Here is a 20,579-nt window from a genome sequence, read left to right on the forward strand (position 1 = left end):
AAAAGTGCTATTGAACTTTTGCGTCTATCTGAGAATTCATTTAGGACCTTGGATCTACACCAAATACCATGACTTCTGAAAGACACTATATTGGATGCCTGCATTACAAAAGGGGCAGCTCTTCAAAAGTACCCTTGTGATGATGAAGTGCATTATGATGACCTCAGGCCATGAAAGGCTCAATAGAAATGTGTTTGAATCTCTAGTATGAGAACTTCATGAAGTTGAGTCTCATGTTATAGATTGAATCAAGTTTCTACAGGGCTATTCATAACTTTTAGGATCTTCTGATCAGGGTGAGAGTGATACAATTGAGTTGAAGACAATTGGTATAACAGTTATCACCTGTCCCAATAACAAACACAGATTAAATAAAGGTTTATGGTATAACAAAAATGATTATTTACGTATCATTGTGTTTAAAGGATGCAATGCAAGAGCAGGGAGCCAGGAACATGGAGGGGCATTATTTGGAACAGATGCAGTCATACAATGAGCAAATTGAAGATCTGAGGAAGAAGACAGAAGAAGCTGAGACAAGTTTGGAAATGTGCGCCAATGAGTGTCGACAAGTTGTTATATACCAACAATCATTGGAAAATGAGCTGGAACGCTACAAACAGTTTGTTGCAGATGAAGATTACCAGTAGGTTATTGGATTATTATGGTTCTCACTTTGAATGCTCACTAAATAGCATGTTGAAGTTACAGAGTCACGGAGAGATTAAGCTAGAAAAGTGAAAACTTATTTCATTATAGCCTTGTCAAAGACCAGTCTAATTATTCCTGCTCCCTGCGCTTTCCCCAATATGAAGCAAATTTTTTTACCTCATTTTTTTTCTGTAATTTACCAAAGAGAAGGCTTAGGAGTATAATGAAGGTAGAGTGGAGCTTACTAATACTCTGTGCCATTATGAGATTAAGGGGAGGTAGTGTTGGGTCTTTTGAAAAGCATTAAGGTGGATTAGTCCCCAGGGCCTGACTGCCTACAATATTCCAGAATAAAGAAAGAAATGCACAGGACTGGAAAGTAACAAATGTTGCTTTGTGAAGTAAGGCTAATCCAGGTAATTATAGGCCAATGAGCCTCACGTCAGTGGCAGGAAAGCCACTGGAGAGGAATAGGAGTTAGGTGAATTTGGAAAAGCATGATCAGCTTGGGAGCTTTCTGCAGGGCAGAATATGCTTTACGTATTTGATCAAGTTTTTTGAGGAGGTGACAAAGGCAGTCGAAATTACTTACAGTGAATTCATGGTAGGTTGATTCAGAAGATAAAGATGTATGGGATCCAGTGTGAATTGCAATCTTGGATTCCAAACTGGCTTGCTCATAGAAGAAGAACCGGATAGGGGTGGAAGGTTGTTATTCTGGCTGGATGTCCATGACCAGTGGTGTTCCACAAGGGTCAGTGCTGTGAACTCAGTTGTAAAAACAGAAACATCGAAAACATACAGCACAATACAGGCCCTTCGGCCCACAAAGTTGTGCTGAACATGTCCCTACCTTAGAAATTACTAGGCTTATCTATAGCCCTCTATTTTACTAAGCTCCATGTACCTATCTAAAAGCCTCTTAAAAGACCCTATCGTATCCACCTCCACCACCTTTGCCGGCAGCCCATTCCACGCAGTCACCACTCTCTGAGTAAAAAACTTACCCCTGACATCTCCTCTGCACCTACTCCCAAGCACCTTAAACCTGTGTCCTCTTGTGGCAACCATTTCAGCCCTGGGAAAAAGCTTCTGACTATCCACACGATCAATGTCTCTCATCATCTTATACACCTCTATCAGGTCACTTCTCATCCTCCTTTGCTCCAAGGAGGAAAGGCCAAGTTCACTCAACCTATTCTCATAAGGCATGCTCCCCAATCCAGGCAATGTCCTTTTGTAAATCTCTGCACCCTTTCTATGGCTTCCACATCCTTCCTGTACTGAGCACAGTGCTCCAAGTGGGGTCTGACTAGGGTCTTATATAGCTGCAAAATTACCTCTTCGCTCCTAAATTCAGTTCCACAATTGATGAAGGCCAATACACCATAGGCCTTCTTAACCACAGAGTCAACCTGCACAGCTGCATTGAGCATGCTATGGACTCAGAACCCAAGATCCCTCTGATCCTCCACACTGCCAAGGGTCTTAGCATTAATACTATATTCTGCCATCATATTTGACTTACCAAAATGAACCACTTCACATTTATCTGGGTTGAACTCAATCAGCTACTTCTCAGCCCAGTTTTGCATCCTATCAATGTCCCATTGTAACCTTTGACAGCCCTCCAACCTTTGTGTCATCAGCAAAATTACTAACTCATCCCTCCACTTCCTCATCAAGGTCATTTATAAAAATTGCAAAAAATAAGGGTCCCAGAACAGATCCCTGAGGTACTCTGCTGGTCACTGACCTCCATGCAGAATATGATCCATCTACAACCACTTTTTGCCTTCTGTGAGCAAGCCAGTTCTGGATCCACAAAACAATGTCGCCTTGGATCTCCTGCCTCCTTACTTTCTCAGTGAGCCTTCAATGGTGTACCTTATCAAATGCCTTGCTGAAATCCATATACACTACATCTACAGCCCTTCCTTCATCAATGTGTTTAGTCACATCCTCAAAAAATTCACTCAGGCTCGTAAGGCACGACCTACCTTTTACAAAGCCATGCTGGCTATTCCTAATCATATTATGTCTCTCCAAATGTTCATAATTCCTACCTCTCAGGACCTTCTCCATCAACTTACCTACCACTAAGGTAAGACTCACTGGTCTATAATTTCCTGGGCTATCTCTACTCCCTCTCTTGAATAAAGGAACAACATCGACAACCCTCCAATCCTCCGGAACCTCTCCTGTCCCCATTGATGATGCAAAGATCTTCACCAGAGGCTCAGCTATGGCTTCCCTCACCTCCCACAGTGGCCTGGGGTACATTTTGTCCAGTCCCGGCGACTTATCCAATTTGATGCTTTCCAAAAGCTCCAGCATATCCTCTTTCTTAATATCAACATGCTCGAGCTTTTCAGTCTGCTGCAAGTCATCACTACAATCACTAACATTATTTTCCATAGTGAATACTGAAGTAAAGTATTCATTAAGTACCTCTGCTATTTCCTCCAGTTCTATACTCACTTTCCCTCTGTCACACTTGATAGGTCCTATTTTTTCACATCTTAGCCTCTTGCTCTTCACATACTTGCCTTGGGGTTTCCCTGCATTCTGCCCGCCAAGGCCTTCTCATGGCCCCTTCTGACTCTCCTAATTTCCTTCTTAAGCTCCTTCCTAGTAGCCTTATAATCTTCTAGATCTCTAACATTACCTAGCTCTCTGAAACTTTTGTAAGCTTTTCTTTTCTTCTTGACTAGATTTATTATAGCCTTTGTACATCACGGTCCCTGTACCCTACCATTAATTCCCTGACTCATTGGAACGTTCCTATGCAGAACTCTACACAAATATTCCCTGAGTACTTGCGACATTTCTTCCGTACTTTTCCCTGAGAACATCCGTTTCCAATTTAACCCTCCAATTTCCTGCCTGATAGCCCCATAATTCCCCTCACTCCAATTAAACACCTTTCTAACTTGTCTGTTCCTATCTCTCTCCAATGCTATTGTAAAGGAGATAGAATTATGATCACTATCTCCAAAATACTCTCCCACTGAGAGATCTGACACCGGACCAGGTTCATTTCCCAATACCAAATCAAGTACAGCCTCTCCTCTTGTAGGCTTATCTACATATTGTGTCAAGAAACCTTCCTGAACACACCTAACAAACTCCACTCCATCTTAACCCCTTGCTCTAGGGAATTGTGTGTATTATATATCAATGACTTGGATGAAAATGTAGTTGTGATTAGCAAGTATCCAGATGACACTGAGATTGGTGAAGCTATGGATAGTGTAAAGGACTTTCAAAGAATACAGTAAGATATAGATCAATTCCCAATATGGGCAGAGAAGTGGCAGATGCAGTTTAATCTGGGCAAATGTAAGATGTTGCACTTTAGGAGGTGAAATGAAAGGAGAAAGTATACAGTTAATGGAAGGCTCCTTAATAACATTGAGGTACTGAGGGATCTTAAGGTCCAGCACCATTGTTTTCATTAAGTAACGATGCAAGTAAATAAGGTGGTAAAGGAGGCATATGGCATGCTTTCTCCATTGGTAAAGGCATTGAATGTAAGAGTAAGAAAGTCATACTGTATATGTGTAAAACTTTAATGACAATAGACAGGTGCAGGAGTAGGCCATTCGGCCCTTCTAGCCAGCACCGCCATTCACTGTGATCATGGCTGATCATACACAATCAGTACCCCGTTCCTGCCCTCTCCCCATATCCCTTGACCCTGCTATCTATAAGAGCTCTATCTAACTCTTTATTGAATGCATCCAGAAACTTGGCCTCCACTGCCTTCTGGGGCAGAGCATTCCACATATCCACCACTCTCTGGGTGAAAAAAATTTTCCGCATCTTTGTACTAAATGGCCTACCCCTTATTCTTAAACTGTGGCCTCTAGTTCTGGACTCACCTATCAGTGGGAACCTGCTTCCTGCCTCCAGCGTGTCCAATCCCTTAATAATCTTATATCAATCAGGTCCCCTCTCATCCTTCTAAATTCCAGCATATACCTGCATGCATGCTTTCATTGACTGATGTACAAGAACACCTAGATCTCGTTGTACTTCCCTTTTTCCTAACGACTCCATTTAGATAGTAATCTGCCTTCCTGTTCTTGCCACCAAAGTGGATAACCTCACATTTATCCACATTATACTGCATCTGCCATACATCTGCCCACTCACCCAACCTGTCCAAGTCACCCTGCATTCTCATAACATCTTCCTGTCATTTCACACTGCCACTGAGCTTTGTGTAATCAGCAAATTTGCTAATGTTACTTTTAATCTCTTCATCCAAATCATTAATGTATATTGTAAACAGCTGCGGTCCCAGCACTGAACCTTGCAGTACCCCACTGGTTACAGCCTGACATTCCGAAAGGGACCCGTTAATCACTACTCTTTGTTTCCTGTCAGCCAGCCAATTTTCAATCTATGTCAGTACTCTGCCCCCAATACCATGTGCCCTAATTTTGCCCACTAATCTCCTATGTGGGACTTTATCAAAAGCTTTCTAGAAGTCCAGGTACACTACATCCACTGGCTCTCCCTCGTCCATTTTCATAGTTACATCCTCAAAAAACTCCAGAAGATCAGCCAGGCATGATTTTCCCTTCATAAATCCATGCTGACTCGGACTGATCCTTCTACTGCTATCCAAATGTGTCATAATTTCCTCTTTTATAATTGACTCCAGCATCTTTCCCACCACTGATGTCAGGCTAACCGGTCTATAATTCCCTGTTTTCTCTCTCCCTCCTTTCTTGAAAAGTGGGACAACATTAGCCACCCTCCAATCAGCAGGAACTGTTCCTGAATCTATAGAACATTGGAAAATGATTACCAATGCATCCATGATTTCAAGAGCCACCTCTTTAAGAACCCTGGGATGCAGACCATCAGGTCCGGGGACTTATCAGCCTTTAGACTCAACAGTCTATCCAACACCGTTTCTTGCCTAATATAAATTTCCTTCAGTTCATCCTTTACCCTAGTTCCTTTGGCCACTATTACATCTAGGAGATTGTTTGTGTCTTCCCTAGTGAAGACAGATCCAAAGTATCTGTTCAACTCGTCTGCCATTTCCTTGTTCCCCATAATAAATTCACCCATTTGTGTCTTCAATGGCCCAATTTTGGTCTTAACTATTTTTTTGCTATTCACATACCTAAAGAAGCTTTTACTATCCTCCTTTATATTCTTGGCTAGTTTACCTTGGTACCTCATTATTTCTTGGCGTATTGCCTTTTTTGTTATCTTCTGTTGCTCTTTAAAAGCTTCCCAGTCCTCCAGTGTCCCGCTCATCTTTGCTATGTTATAGTTCTTCTCTTTTATTTTTATACTGCCCTTTACTTCCCTCGTCAGCCACGGCCGCCCCTTACTCCCCTTAGGATCTTTCTTCCTCTTTGGAATGAACTGATCCTGCACCTTCTGCGTTATTCCCAGAAATACCTGCCATTGTTGTTCCACCGTCTTCCCTGCTAGGGTATTGTTCCATTGAACTTTGGCCAGCTCCTCCCTCATAGCTCCATAGTTCCCTTTGTTCAACTGTAATACTGACACATCCGATTTTCCCTTCTCCTTCTCAAATTGTAGGTTAAAACATATCATATTATGGTCACTACTTCCTAATGGTAAGGGACAGAATATGATTCCTCACCAACAGAGCCACCCCACCCCCTCTGCCAGTCAGTCTGTCCTTTCAATAAGATGTATATCCTTGAATATTCATTTCCCAGGCCCTGTCCGCTTGAAGCCATGTCTCTGTTATTCCCAAAACATCATACTTGCCAATTTCCAACTAAGCCTCAAGCTCATCTACTTTATTCCTTATGTTTCGTGTATTCATATATAATACTTTTAATTTGTTACTCCCCTCTACTTTCATATCAATTCCTATTTCACTTGGCCATACTGTATGATCTCTTCTTGAGCTTTCTACTCCATTGATTCTGTTGTCCTTTTTAACTTTTCTTATTTTCACTTTCCCTTTAACTCCATCGTTATATTTCCAGTTCATCCCCTCCCTACTACTTAGTTTAAACACATCCGTGTTGCAGTGGCAAACCTGTCTGCCAGAATGCTGGTCACCCGCCTGTTAAGGTGCATCCTGTCCCTTTTGTACAATTCATCCCTACCCCAAAGCAGATCCCAGTGGTCCAAGAATGTAAATCCTTGCTTCCTGCACCAGTTCCCAAGCCACACATTCAGATCCATTATCTCGCTGTTCCTGCCCTCTCCAGCACGAGGAACTGGAAGCAAACCAGAGATAACTACCCTGGAAGTCCTGCTTTTCAGCCTTCTTCCGAGTTCTCTGAAGTCCTGCTGCAGAATGTCCTTCCTCTTCTTCCCGATCTCATTTGTGTCAACATGCACTACCACTTCCGGCTGTTCACCTTCACCCTTGAGGATTCCCTGCAATCGGTCCGTGATGTCCTGGATCCTAGCACCAGGGAGGCAACGCACCATCCTTAAATCTCGCCTGTTGCCACAGAAACCCCTTTCCGTACCTCTTACTATGGAGTCCCCTACTACCACGGCTCTTCCTGATGTCTGACTCCTTGGCTCTGCTTCTGCACCAATTTTCGGCTCGCAGACCTGTCTGCCTCTCAGACTAGCAGTATCTTCTGTCCTGATAGCTTCCAAGAGGGTGAACCTGTTTACGAGAGGTACATCCCCTGGGGTCTCCTGTACTTCCAGCATCCTTTCCTTCCTCATCATCACCCCCTTTCTCTCTTCCAGCATCCTCGGTGTAACGACCTCACTGTAGGTCCTGTCCAGGAAACTCTCGTTTTCGCGGATAAACCTGAGGTCATCCAGTTCTTTCTTCAGCGCTGCAACATGCTCCTTCAGAAGCTGAACCTGGACACACTTTCCACAGCTGCAGCAGCTGGGGGCACCATCAGTGTCCCTGACCTCCCGCATCATGCATGTAGCACACTGAATTGCAATACATTGCACCTGGAGTATTTCATGCAGTTTTGGTCACCCCAGTGAAGGAAGGATGTGGAGAGGATGCTGTAGAGGTTTACCAGGATGCTGTCTGGATTAGGAAGTATGATCAATAAGGAAAGGTTGGATAAGCTTTGGCTGCCTTCTTAGAGCATCAATGCCTGAGGGAAGACCTGATATAAGTTGTTAAAGTTATGAGAGGTATAGATATAGATAGAGTAGACAGTCAGAATATTTTCCCTGATGCAGAAATGTCAAACACCAGAGGACATGATTCTAAGGTTGGGGAAGAAGTTTAGAAAAGATGTGAGGGGCAGGTTTCACTCTGTAGAGCCTGGTAGGTGCCTGGAGTAGATTATAAGGGGGAAGCAGATAGTTAAGACCATGACATAGGAGCTTAATCAGGCTATACATCACATCAAGTCTGCTCCACCATTCAATTATGGTTGATTTATAACCTCCCTGAACCGCATTCTCCAGCCTTCACCCCATAAACTTTGACACCCTTACTAATCAAGAAACTATCAACTTTGAATACAGCTAGTGACTTGGTCTTCACAGTTGGGATCAAAATTGACACACCGTCGTGAGCCGACCACTTGTGCAATGTTATATGTAAGTGCATTTCAGGATTATAGGAAATTGCGGATCATAAAAAGTTCATTTCCGTTTTCACATAAACATGTTGATCCTAGTTGAACACAACTTAAACTATTATCTGCTGGGTATTCTAACTATGCAATAATTTATCCCTTTGTCAATTGAGACAAGAGACTGCTATAATAACATGACAGGTAATAATCACCACCTGAATACTGCCAGAAAGCATCATGCATCCTTTATTATGGGGATCTACAATATGCACAGAATCTCTGCAACTTGAATGTTTCCAGGAACGTTTTTTTTTCATTGTCATGAGCTTTTTGTTTGCCTACTGTGCTTTTTAATCCATGCCCTGTTTCCTGCCAGTCAGGTAGAACCTACTCATAATATGCAATTTGGGGTTCTGTCCTGTTTTGTTTTTTGTACCAATGAATGCAATTTGAACTATATACATTATAAACTTTGATACTTACAGTTGAGTCCTTAGTAGCCATTGTAAACAGCACCCCATTGAATTCCTGTTTGATTATGGGGGTTCGAGACAGAGGATTAAAGAAGCGACTTTGGAGTAAGATCCAACTTGTGTTCATGTAGCAGAAAATTTGAACAATCCGGTAGAGGAACTGGTTAAATAAATAACGAAGTAGAATTTGATTGGATCCTTAAAATTACATGATAAACACATCAGTTTGAGCCCCATGATCCAGTTCCCACACTTCCTACTTCCGCCAAGCTGGAACCTGATTGTGTTATGTAGATTGGGCTGCTACTCAGTTGCATTTCTGGAGGTATCAGCCATTTTCCAACTACAAGATAGATGCTTTTCATTTTTCAGATTGGAATCCACAAGCCCTTTGGCAACAAGTTCTCAATACAAGTTTGGACAAGATTTTCCAGAGCGCAAAGGTAAGATTAAAATTAGTAAGGAAGATGCCACCAGTGTCCCTATATTTCTATAATAATCTATTGAGGCCTTTCAACATTCAATAGGTTTCGATGAGATCCCCTTTCATTCTTCTAAATTCTAGTGAGTACAGTCCAGAGCCATCAAACATCCTTTATATGATAAGCCTTTCAATCCCGGACTCATTTTTGGGAATCTCCTTTGAACCCTCTCCAATGTCAGCACATCCTCTCCAGACATCCCACCTTTCCCAGAAGTTCCGGGAATCTCCCACATATTGATAGCGGCTCCCTGATGCCTGCAAATTATATACAATATCCCGGAAATCGATTATTTTTGAGAGGAAGAGTGAGAGCAAGAGGGAGCATCCTGATTAGTCTCTCTTCGTGTTAAGTAGACCCATCAGTTTTCTCTGTGGGCGGGCTCTACAGTTGACCTCAAAACTAATGACGGTGTTGCTCGCTGCCTGTTTGCAACAGTGACTTTTCTATTGCCCATGGTGGGTTAAATGACTGTAAAAGACATGTTGAGGTGAGTTTAACAGGTGTCATTCGTTCATTAGCATAGCTAACGTTATTTAAACTAGCTGGCTAGCTGCTAAGGAGCTACTCTATTGATGTCCTACATGATGAGGCCAAACTCCCTGTAGACTTCCTTAAAGTTATAATTGAATTAAAAAAACACCATGTTAATATAATATAACATATTTTAATGTCACATTTTCTGAATATACCCAACTTGGTTTACAGATTAAACAAAATCACTAAACAAAGTATTACACACACTCTTGGAGGTCAATCGTCGGTGGGGGGGGGGGGGGGGATATGAGGTTGCAGGGGTGGGAGTGCTACCTCCCTGAGATGAGTTTTTGCAGGGTGGGATGTCTGCCTTTCTCAGATAAGGGGCCCAAAACTGTTCACAGTTCTGCAAGTGAGGCCTCACCCATGCCTTGTAAGGCCACAACATTACATCCTTGCTTTCATATTCTAGTCCTCTCGAAACAAACGCTAACATTGCATTTGCCTTCCTCACCACTGACTCAGCCTGCAAATGACCCTTTAGGGAATCTTGCACGAGGATTCCCAAGTACCTTTGCACCTCAGAAGTTTGAAATTTTCTCTCTTGTACGTACCTTCACTGCACTGGCATCATGACCAGGTGTCGATTTGGAAACAGAGGCCCGAAAGGTCCTAACCCCATCTCAAGGACAGCCATTAAAAATATTTTTTCACCAGTGCAACTCATTTTGTCACTCTGCAGTCATCCAACTACAGTATATTTGGGAATACAGGGTCCCAAATATCTCACAGCTCTGCCTGACGTTAGGAGCTCATGGAGTTCTTTGCATTCTGTACAGTTATCAGTTTAAATATAAGTGAATTATATTTAGCATGCTGCTCTCTCTTATAGCAAGTGAGAGGCGGTGATAGTGGGAGAAGGGAATTGTCACCGGCCTCTCCTTCAGAACTGATACTCCATGTATACTGGGATCTAACTTCAAACCTGTTCCTCTTCAACCAGTGCCTTTGTCTTTACAGATCTAAATTTTGAAACGAACCCCCCCCCCCAATGATCATGTCCTCTCCAGCTGTTATAATGTCCTTTTGTTTCTTTACTCCTTACTACCCCCCCCCCCACCCCCGGTGCCTTTGGAAAAAAAATGAAACTTCATCTCATAGTTTCCAAGTCCTCCCAGAGCAGTCTTCAGCCATGTCTCAAATATTGGAATATACTCCCTATCTTCAAATTTCCTTCCCTCCACCCCCTCCTTTTTGTGATACTTTGCTCTTTGACCAAGGTTTTACTTAATGTCTCCTTTTGGTGCTTGGGGTCAAGTTTTGTCTGTTAGCTACTTCTCTGAATATAGCACAAAAAAAGAGACTGCCACAGTGTTAGGGGATAATGACAGCTGAATTTGAGAGAGGTTAGGGTTCAGGTTTAGGTGGGATAGCAACATGACAAATAACAGTAGAAAATGCTCAGAAACATTTGGTCACTCACCACTCAAATGAACCACCTAAAAGAAAATAAGATACTGGGAAATTGAAATAAAACCAGAAGATATGAGAAATACCCAGTAAGTCAGGCAAGATCTATGAAGAGAGTAACATAACTTCAGGTTCATGACCTGTCATGGCCTCAAACTTTAGTTCTGTTTACCTCTTCACAGGAACTGCCCGACTGCTGAGTATCTCCGACATTATCTTCTTTCCAGAATTCACAAATTACTATCCAAAGATAGTAATGATGTAATAATGTAATAATGTTTACTCTTCTGGAGTTTATCTGATAAAAATATAATAAAACTATTACTAAAAATTAAATATATAAACACAAAATATAAAAGAACCAACAAATTCTGTCTATTTTTATCTTTTCTATTTTGCGTGTTTTGATGCATGCACAGAGAATGTGGTTTTTTTGGTACAATAGGTTCATTTTGTTGTCTAACAGTATTTTTCTCAAGCATTATTCATATTACTTACCCTCAAGATGTCTGGAACAGGGTCGGGTAGTTCAGGTTGAAATTGTAAAGGCTGAAAAACCACGCAAAGGAATTTTACTGGATATAAAACTTAAGTTTTTTTCAAAGTTTTGACATTGGAGAGCTGTGCACCTTACTACAGCATCTGCAGCCACTTGTGTGTTTAAACACAGCTACTGGCCACATAAGAGACTGCCTTGTCAGTTTCCACAGCAAATCTCTTGTGCCACTAATGTCCTTCCCCACCCCACCCCAACAACACCCCGCCATGAATCAGCAGCCTCAGTACTATTGTTATGTTGTGGTGACAATCATCCTTCAAGAAAACATCTCCACTCATAACATGGATTCAGTGGGAAATCAGGTTTCCATTATGGAAAACTGTGACATGAATAGTTTTCTAATAATACCGTAGAGGTCACCTGTATGTGTAAAAGCTAGATTTGATACTTTGGTATTATTTATAGTAATTTTATATCATGTCTTCTTTTAAACTTCTTTCACTGGCGGTACGACATTGACTGGTTTTGAAATTAATGCATGGGCCACCTAGTTCTAGATCGTCAATATCTAAAGCTGTCAACTGTGACTTTTTTCCCCTCTAAACTTGATTATTCTAATGAATTCAAATTTATCACCTTGTTTGCACTCCACTAACTTGATCTCACTCTAGTCCCAGCTGTCCATATTATAACATGTACAAAGTCCTATTCATCCACTACCCCAGAGACTGCAGACATAAATTCACTTTCCGATAAGTAGTTTAAAAACTCTCCGTATTCTGCAACTCGAGTGCCTTTATTCCTTCATTTTTTGTTCACCTTTAACATTGAACAATACCTCCAGCTATGGAATTCCTCACTCTCAACCTTTTTCTTCTTCTTTTAAGATGCTCTATAGAATGCTCATAACTTTGTCTTTTATGGCCTAGCTTTCTTCTGATTGATCGCTTGTCTTCCTGTTAATGTTTAAGTAAGTTTTATACAGAGTACAATATAAGCTGTGATGTTTTGTTAGATAAATAAGTATAGATTTATTCCTAACTTGATTATTAGTTCTACCCTTATTTGATTTTAAAAATGATACATTAAAGTTATTCAATAATTGGTAAAATATTCAGGACAATATTATATTATCTTTATGTGTGTGCCTTTTCATTGTGTCACATGTCACAAGTCAAAAGCCATTTTCAAGGAAATAATTTAAAAGCAAAGATGTCCTGTCTCAGGTGCCAGTGAAGAAGAAAAGGTGCTGGAAAAGTATTCAGAAACTGGAAATGTGGAAGATAATGAGGATAAAGAGGGAGTCTGGGATGTAGCCCTGGATGATGTACCAGATGGAGCACAGATAAGTAGGGTTTATGATGCATTGTGTAACGTAGTGAGAGAGAGAATGAAAAAGTACAGGAAACCAGAAGTTCCTGCAGCAGAGTTCTATGCCAAAGGGCACCGTGTGCTGGTTACAGGTGAAGCCAGTTATACGGACCCATTCTTCTGTGCCTCAGTTCCTGCAAGAAGTCAAGTTACCGTAACTTTTGATGATGATGACCACCATCTCGGTACCATGGACATTCAACCCAAACCAGACCTACCTACACCATTAAGCTACAATGGAAATGGTGATGGAGAAAAAGGATTTGACTCCACTACTGAGAAAGGTGAAGATAAGGTTGAAGATAAAGAGCAAGATGATGAAATATCAGATGCTGACAGAGAACCCAAAAAGCAACCACTTTCACCACCAGCACCACCCCCAATTTCACCACAACCAATGCCAGAACCCTCACAAATCTCAGATAATAAGCCAGTACCTATCAGTGGGCAATCTGAGCCACACCCTGATCCGACTGCCCCTGATGATTTGGGATCTAAGTTTATTAGCAGTCACAAAGAACAGAAAGATGGTGCGGAACAAACCAGGATTACCATGCCAACACAGCCAGTGACATCAGATAAGAAGCAACAAAAGGAGCCGATGTATAAATACTATGAAAAAATAGAAGTGATCGAAGCAGTTGAGACATTTACAGACAATAAACTGCAAGGTTATGAAGAAACCGCCACAATTGTTGAAACCACTGTAGAAAAGGCAAATCAGGATAGGAAAGCAAAGAAACTTTAAGTTACTTGAATTAAAATAAGTATGTTTTTATAATTTGTAATTTGCCGAATATAGCTAAAAACTGTAATTTTATAACAACAAACTTTAAATTGTTCTTAAAAATTAAGTTAGTACTAGCACCAAAAGATAGATTAGCAGTTAACAACTTTTGTGTGCTATTGATGAAAATGACTGATTTTTGATAATTTTCTTAGAAAACATCAGGAAATATAGAGACAATATAGATGACACAGTTTAATATCTTCAAAGGATCTTGTTTCATGTTGTAATTCACCTTTAGTTCCTTAAGGAATTTAAGTTTACTTTAATAAGATAAATATGGATTTATATTAACAGAACTTTTCTAGGAATACTTAAGAACAATTAAAGGGCTTAATGTAATTGGTCAAGTGTGCAGTGTAGTGATAAAAACAGTTTAGGAAGTTTAATTGTTTTAAATATCCTTAATAAAAATATCAATGAATTTCTTCCAGTGATCAATGTGTTCTGTAAAACAAAACATAATAAATCAAACCAGTTGAGGCTTACTTGTTTTGATGAAGTTATTTGCATTACTTTTATATTTCTGATCTATTGGTGTCAGAGCTCTTAGTTGATAGTTGATCATTTGCTCCACTCTTCCAATTTTTCAGTTCTATTAATTTTAATTAGTGGCACGATTGATGTTTTTGTGCCTTATTGCAAATCAAGTCAACTGATTATTTCAGTTAAATAGCATCAAATTAAGGTTGTATACTAATACATTGCAAGAAAATTATGCAAACCTGAAATTATATGTTTTTAAAAATTTCCACACTGGCCAGTTTATTGTGTGTTATAGATTGAGATTTTCTCTGCAGTACTAGGGAAATGCCACACTGACAGAAGTGCAGTCAATAAATTATTAAGCGTACATGTTTATGTTCCATGAATGTGTTCCACTTCGATATGTGGACTTTGATGAAGCAAGGCTCTATTTTGTGCATTAACAAATGTTAATCCAATACTTAACGTTGCAAAATCAAATTCTGTGTCCATTATGACATCGGTACTCGCATGATTCTGCTTTGAAAATAGGATTCTGTTTTTCTTCTATTAGTGCTGCAATTACACTTTGAAAAGAATTGCACTGGTTTAATAGTGTTTTAGTGGCTTAAGCTACTCTGCAAATGCAAGACAGGAAAGAATAGCAAGTTTCCTTGAAGAAATAAATGAATAGTTTGGAGTGTTTTCCCGATCCAGTAGCTCTCATGGGAAAATTCCTGGTGAATTTACAAGATTTATTAAATCTTATTTCACAATTTTAAAAAAGATAGGAACTGCAGTAGTCCTGTATTAATACCAACATTAATATAAAAGCAAAAAAAGCTGCAGATGCTGGAAAGATGAAATAAAAAATAAAATATAGGAGGCGCTTAACAGACAACATCAACAGCATCCCTTCACAGATGCTAGCTAAACAGTTGAGCATTTCTTACTGTGGTGTCTGTGATTTTCTGTTAGATGTCATTTCTAATATAATTCATTAAATATTGTGTCATCTGATATTACAAAGCTGTCCACATTTCAGATATATGTACTTAACTGACTGTTAAATATCTGTGGATTCCTGAGACCATGAGAAACATTATATACTGTAAATGTCAGTCTTCCTTTCTCTCATATTGGGCGTAACGTATTAGCTATTTCTAGAAGGGTCCTCAGAAGAAAAGAAGATTATAGCAGTTGGTAAGCATATCATTTAAAATCTGGAGAATGGTTTAGTAAAGGAGTGAAGAACATCCTTAGATTTAGATATCCATTGACGCAAATGATGCATTCAGCACATATTTCGATATGCATGTGACAAATAAAGCTAATCTTTCCTTCTAAAGAAAAAGTATTTTCTGATGATTTATGAAGGCAATTAGTTAAAGCTTGCTGCCATAATGGTAACAGGAATGGCAATTGAGTTGCATCTCAGAGTGTCAATATCTTGTCTCCATTCTCTCAATTGAGAACTCTTCTAAAGTCTTCCAAAGGACGCAGGGCCACAGGACAAAGAGTCGAGCATTTAGTGCGCCAAACACGTGTTTTGTTGCTCTTTGTAATCCTCTTCTCCAGAAAGATGTGGATGCATAGTTGTCACCATAACCAAAGCTAATTTTCAGAGTTAAGGAATTCAGGCAGAAGGGGGTTTGGGATAAAGCTCAGCCGTAACTTGCCAAATGGCACAGAGAGCTAAATGGACTATGTAGTCACCTCCTGTGCCTACCTCTTATGCTTGCATTAATGGAGAAACAGGTGTTAAACACATCATCTCTACATGTAAAACTAGAAAGGGACTCTCACAGTTGGATCAAAAGTTCCAGGATTTAGACAATATTACAGGAAAGCAGATATATTCTCAGGTTACGATTATAAATGACATGGATGGCAGCCAGTAGGTGGCTGTGTACCTGTCCCTCAATTTTCTTGCTGATAGAGGTTGCTGATTTCAAAATCACCAGATTATGCAGATAACTAACTGCAATGCATTTTGTAGATGGTAAACACAGCCAGGAAGTGCTGACAGTGAGGGAATTCATGTTTCATATGATGAATAGGGTGCAAATTTAGACCATGAGGGCTGTAGATTATGGTCTACTTAAGAAGCTTAAGGCATTTTAAAAGAGATGATTCTTTCTTTCTACTTATCCTTTCTCCCCAAGAGAGTCCAGAACAGTAGGGGTGATATAACTAGATTTGAACTGTGTTATTCTGTGGTGCTTTTAAGAAGCAGTTCTTCACAGAAATGGTAGTAAAAACCCGGAATATTCTTTCCCAAACAAATGTTGAAACTCTGCTAACTAAAGATCATACCTCTGAGATTGCTGCACAAAGGACAATGGAAAAAAGGTAGGTGGAGGGAGCTGATCCATTTTTCTAAATGATGAATCGTGAGGTTGGGTGCCCTTTTACAGTTAATAAGAGGTTGGGATTGCTTGTTTCCTTTCCATTTCCCTTTCCAGGTGCTAGCTGAGATTGTTCTATTTCAAGCAAGGTAATGGAAATTTGAATTAAAACGCGGCAGGTCAGGCAGCACTTGTATAAAGTTAAACATTTCATGATTCACGTCCTAGACCCTTTGTCAGGGAAAGGGATTTATTTCAATGAGATATGCAATGCATGAATTATAAATTTTTCACCAAAGTCAATGTAATAGCACTTGATATGAAAGTGCAGGGGTCGGTGTATAGAGTCATAATGTTTACTTGTACAGCCCTTGGCACATCTAGTCTGTGCTGGCCTGGTCTTTGGTCTAGTTGCATCTGCTTGCACCTGGACCATAACCCTCCATCTATCTATCCTAACTACTCTTAAATGACTATTATCACTAGCAGCTCATTCCACACTCACACCACCCCTCTGAGTGAAGAAGGTCCCCCTCAAATTCCCCTTAAATATTTCACCTTTCAACCAATACCTATAACCTAGTCTCATCCAACATGAGCAGGGAATAAAGTCCTAATCTATTTAACCCTACCCTATTTCACAAGTCCCGGCAACATCCTTGCAAATTTTCTCTGCACTCTTTCAAGCTTACTGATATCTTTCTTGTAGGTAGGTGACCAGAACTGCACACAATACTCCAAATTCAGCATCACCAATGTCTTAAACAACTTGCAATATAACATCCCAACTCCTGCACTCAGTGCCTTATTTAATGTACCAAAAGTTCTCTTTATGACCCTATCTACCCGCAATCTTGTAATGCATTATAAGTGATGTGCAGAAGTTCTGTGCTAATATTCAATACCACTGTTTTGGCTGAATATACAAACATATACAATTAGAAAGCCAGGCTTTCATCTTCAAAGTTATGACTTTTGGTTACGTTGTTTTTAATATAACAGAGCACAAAATAAAGTAGGTACCCACAATTACAATATGTGCCAAGTTTGATCATTAAATAATAATCTATTAATGCACTATTGGCTTGATTTTGTACGATTGCATAGAAGAGGAATAACTCATTTCATAGGGAATTGGCAATGAAGGAGGTGGGTGTGTATGACTCAGTGTTATCCATTCAGAATGTAAAGTGCTTTTGCCAGCCAAGATAAGTTTGCTTTTAATTTGGGTAAGCTACAAAAATATGCTCAAACCATTGCCTGTAAATTGGAAACACACCTTTTTATATAAACATTTACCACAAAAATATAAAGAAAAACTGTCACTGCTTTGCTTGCAAGATTTGACTTTTAAATTTCACACACCAAGATTCTTTTACAGTGTCACAAACTGTACATAAAATTTGCAGAATTACATTATCTGTGTAAAAAATTGTCATTTAAATTTAATTATTTACTGACAATATACAACAGATGAGTTTAAAATTGCGACAAGGTGTGATGACTTTGCTACAGGAAACATTACTTTCAGTAATTTTAAATCACAAAGCAGCTGGGATGTAAGAATTGGGGGATGTAAGACTGACATGCAGTGTTTACTGAGGGTAGTTTTTCTTCAGCAGATTCTTCAAGCTTCTCTCCACTGCTTCATTTAATTCTTCCTCCAACTCCTCCTTCTTAGACATGGCCAGTTTGGACTGGTAATCATTCACTATTTGGTCTATGTAAGGAGCACTTTGAGTCCCATGTAACATCAGGGTCCATTCCTTGAGCACACCTTTCTGCACAGTGTCACCAACAAAGCCAAGTTCTAGGACCCAAGTTCCTCTGGGATCTTCTCCCCAAGTGTGTGTTGTCATGAAAGGCCACTTATCAAAACCCACCTTGGAGTCATCATCCCTTGGCCTTTGACTGAGCAGAATGGATTTTGTGCCCATGGGCGAAGTCATGTTAATGTTCAGGGCTCCTCTCCTAGTGGCATTTACAGTTATCACAGCTTGAACATGTTCTAGATAGCGGACAAAATTACCCCTCCCTTCACACGCATCGGTTGATATTGTAAGGATCAGCTTGTCTTCTGATGAGATCGTCCTGGACAAATAAAAGAAAGAAAAGCACAATTGTGGAAAAGACGACTGAGACTTGCACAACCCTCTTCCCAACTTTGGAACATCCTAAATCAAATCACCATGAGTAAGGTGTGCAAAATATTAAATAGAGGAAACATTGCTCATTTGCACACAGGAACATCCCAGAAATAACAATGTGATAGTGGCCAACTTAGCTACTTCACTTATTTTTATTGACAAAATGGAGATTGGCCAGAAAAATACCTGATGCTGATGTTGGAACTTTAGTACAGCACCTCATTATTGACCACCTCATTTGGAAGTGCTCCTCTCTTTAAGCATCAGCTTGATTCTTGAACTCACATCTCTGAAGTGGGATTCAAATCTACATCCACCTGACTTGGTGGCCAGTTCAGCCACATCAGGTATTTAGTCATTAAGCATGAACAAGACCTTAAAAATGTTCCTAAAGAGCAAGGGTGTTATTTGATTGGTTGGTTATAGTTATAGTTTAACCAAATATTTCTGTGCACTTTGAACCTATCTTCCAGAGATAATGGTTTTATGATTTCCACAGAACAATTGTCAAGAACAAAGGCTCTGTTTTTGGGATTCCTGCATTAGTACAACTTGAAGGTACAGCTGAAGTATTCATGTTGCTCCTCAGAAGTCCTTCTGAGTGCCGATTCTTCTAACAATGTCAACGTCAAGTTCACTGTCATATGCTCAAGCACATGTAGGCACAGAAGAAAATTACTTGCAGCATCATCCCAGGTACATTGCATCAAAGACATAACATTCATAAGAAAGACAGAAATTAAATGGAGGATGAGAGGTGACCTGATAGAGGTGTACAAGATGATGACAGGCTTTTTCCGAGGGCTGAAATGGCTAACACAATGGGGCATAATTTTAAGGTGCACGGAAGCAGGTACAGAGGAGATGTCAGGGGTAAGTTTTTTTTACACAGAGAGTGGTGAGTGCATGGAATGGGCTGCCGGTGATGGTGGTGCAGGCGGATACAATAGGGTCTTTTAAGAGACTCCTGGATAGGTACATGGAACTTAGAAACATATATGGGTAAGTCGAGGTAATTTCTAAGGTAGGGACATGTTCGGCACAGCTTTGTGGACCGAAGGGCCTTATTGTGCTGTAGGTTTTCTATGTTTCTAAACATTGTTGGATAGAATTATAAAGAAAGAACACAATGAGAACAAGGGAGAAAAAACCAAGTCCTCTATAGCGCTAAGTGGTCATAGTGTTGCTGTACTGAGGCAGTGACCAGGGTTGTGCAGGTAGGTTCAAGAGCTGAATGGTTGAAAGCTGTTCTTGAACCGGGTGGTGTGAGATTTCAAGCTTCTGTACTTCTCGCTCAGTGGTACTTGGAGACTAATAACCTTAGCAAAAGGACACAAGAAGTTAACAAGAAAACCATTCATCAATATGGAGCCTGTTACAATTTTATTACAAACTTGATGGGAAAAATCATACCTCCACCTGGAGTTATGGACATTTTTGTGAACTTTGACTAACAAGGAACTGATTAAGAAATTCATCTTTGAAATCTTACACAATTAGCAGAAGGATTACAATGGAGAAATTTGTACATTTCGGACTGACAGATTTAGCATTGACAAAATGGAGCTGTTCTCTACATCTTTGCCAGGGCTGATCCTTCTCCAACTACTGTTCAGAAATGATGCTGAATGAATGAAGATCTCTTGTCCTGCTCCACCTCTCAGCTCTCTTTCACAACTTTAATAAAGCAAAACAAAACATTGAAATGTCTATTGGTATCACCATGGTTTGATAAAGAATTTTCTAGTGTATCTGAACCAGACGTTATAAAATTAAAGTGACTAGTGCATAAACATTGAGAAAACATTTTCTTTTTGGACAGCAAATGATAATCCAGGATGAGTTGACTGTAAGAACAGTGGAAGAAGATTCAATAGTAGACTTCAAAA

The 20,579-nt window shown here is 40.0% G+C and overlaps 2 protein-coding genes across 2 annotated transcripts in view; one reads left to right on the forward strand and one right to left on the reverse strand.

Annotated features, from left to right (window-relative positions):
• Window positions 1–13,691, forward strand: part of LOC132402388 (filensin) — a 29,651-nt gene extending 15,960 nt beyond the window's left edge. Inside the window, exons 5-7 of the mRNA XM_059985247.1 lie at window positions 426–646; window positions 9,017–9,087; window positions 12,799–13,691. Of these exons, the coding sequence (XP_059841230.1) occupies window positions 426–646; window positions 9,017–9,087; window positions 12,799–13,691 (1,185 nt within the window). The remainder of the gene's footprint in view (window positions 1–425; window positions 647–9,016; window positions 9,088–12,798) is intronic.
• A 4,447-nt stretch (window positions 13,692–18,138) lies between these two features.
• pcsk2 (proprotein convertase subtilisin/kexin type 2) overlaps window positions 18,139–20,579 on the reverse strand; it is a 71,050-nt gene continuing 68,609 nt past the window's right edge. Inside the window, exon 12 of the mRNA XM_059985360.1 lies at window positions 18,139–18,634. Within this exon, the coding sequence (XP_059841343.1) occupies window positions 18,139–18,634 (496 nt within the window). The remainder of the gene's footprint in view (window positions 18,635–20,579) is intronic.

The sequence above is a fragment of the Hypanus sabinus genome, chromosome 12 (assembly GCF_030144855.1).
Source record: "Hypanus sabinus isolate sHypSab1 chromosome 12, sHypSab1.hap1, whole genome shotgun sequence".
Taxonomy (NCBI): Eukaryota; Metazoa; Chordata; class Chondrichthyes; order Myliobatiformes; family Dasyatidae; genus Hypanus; species Hypanus sabinus.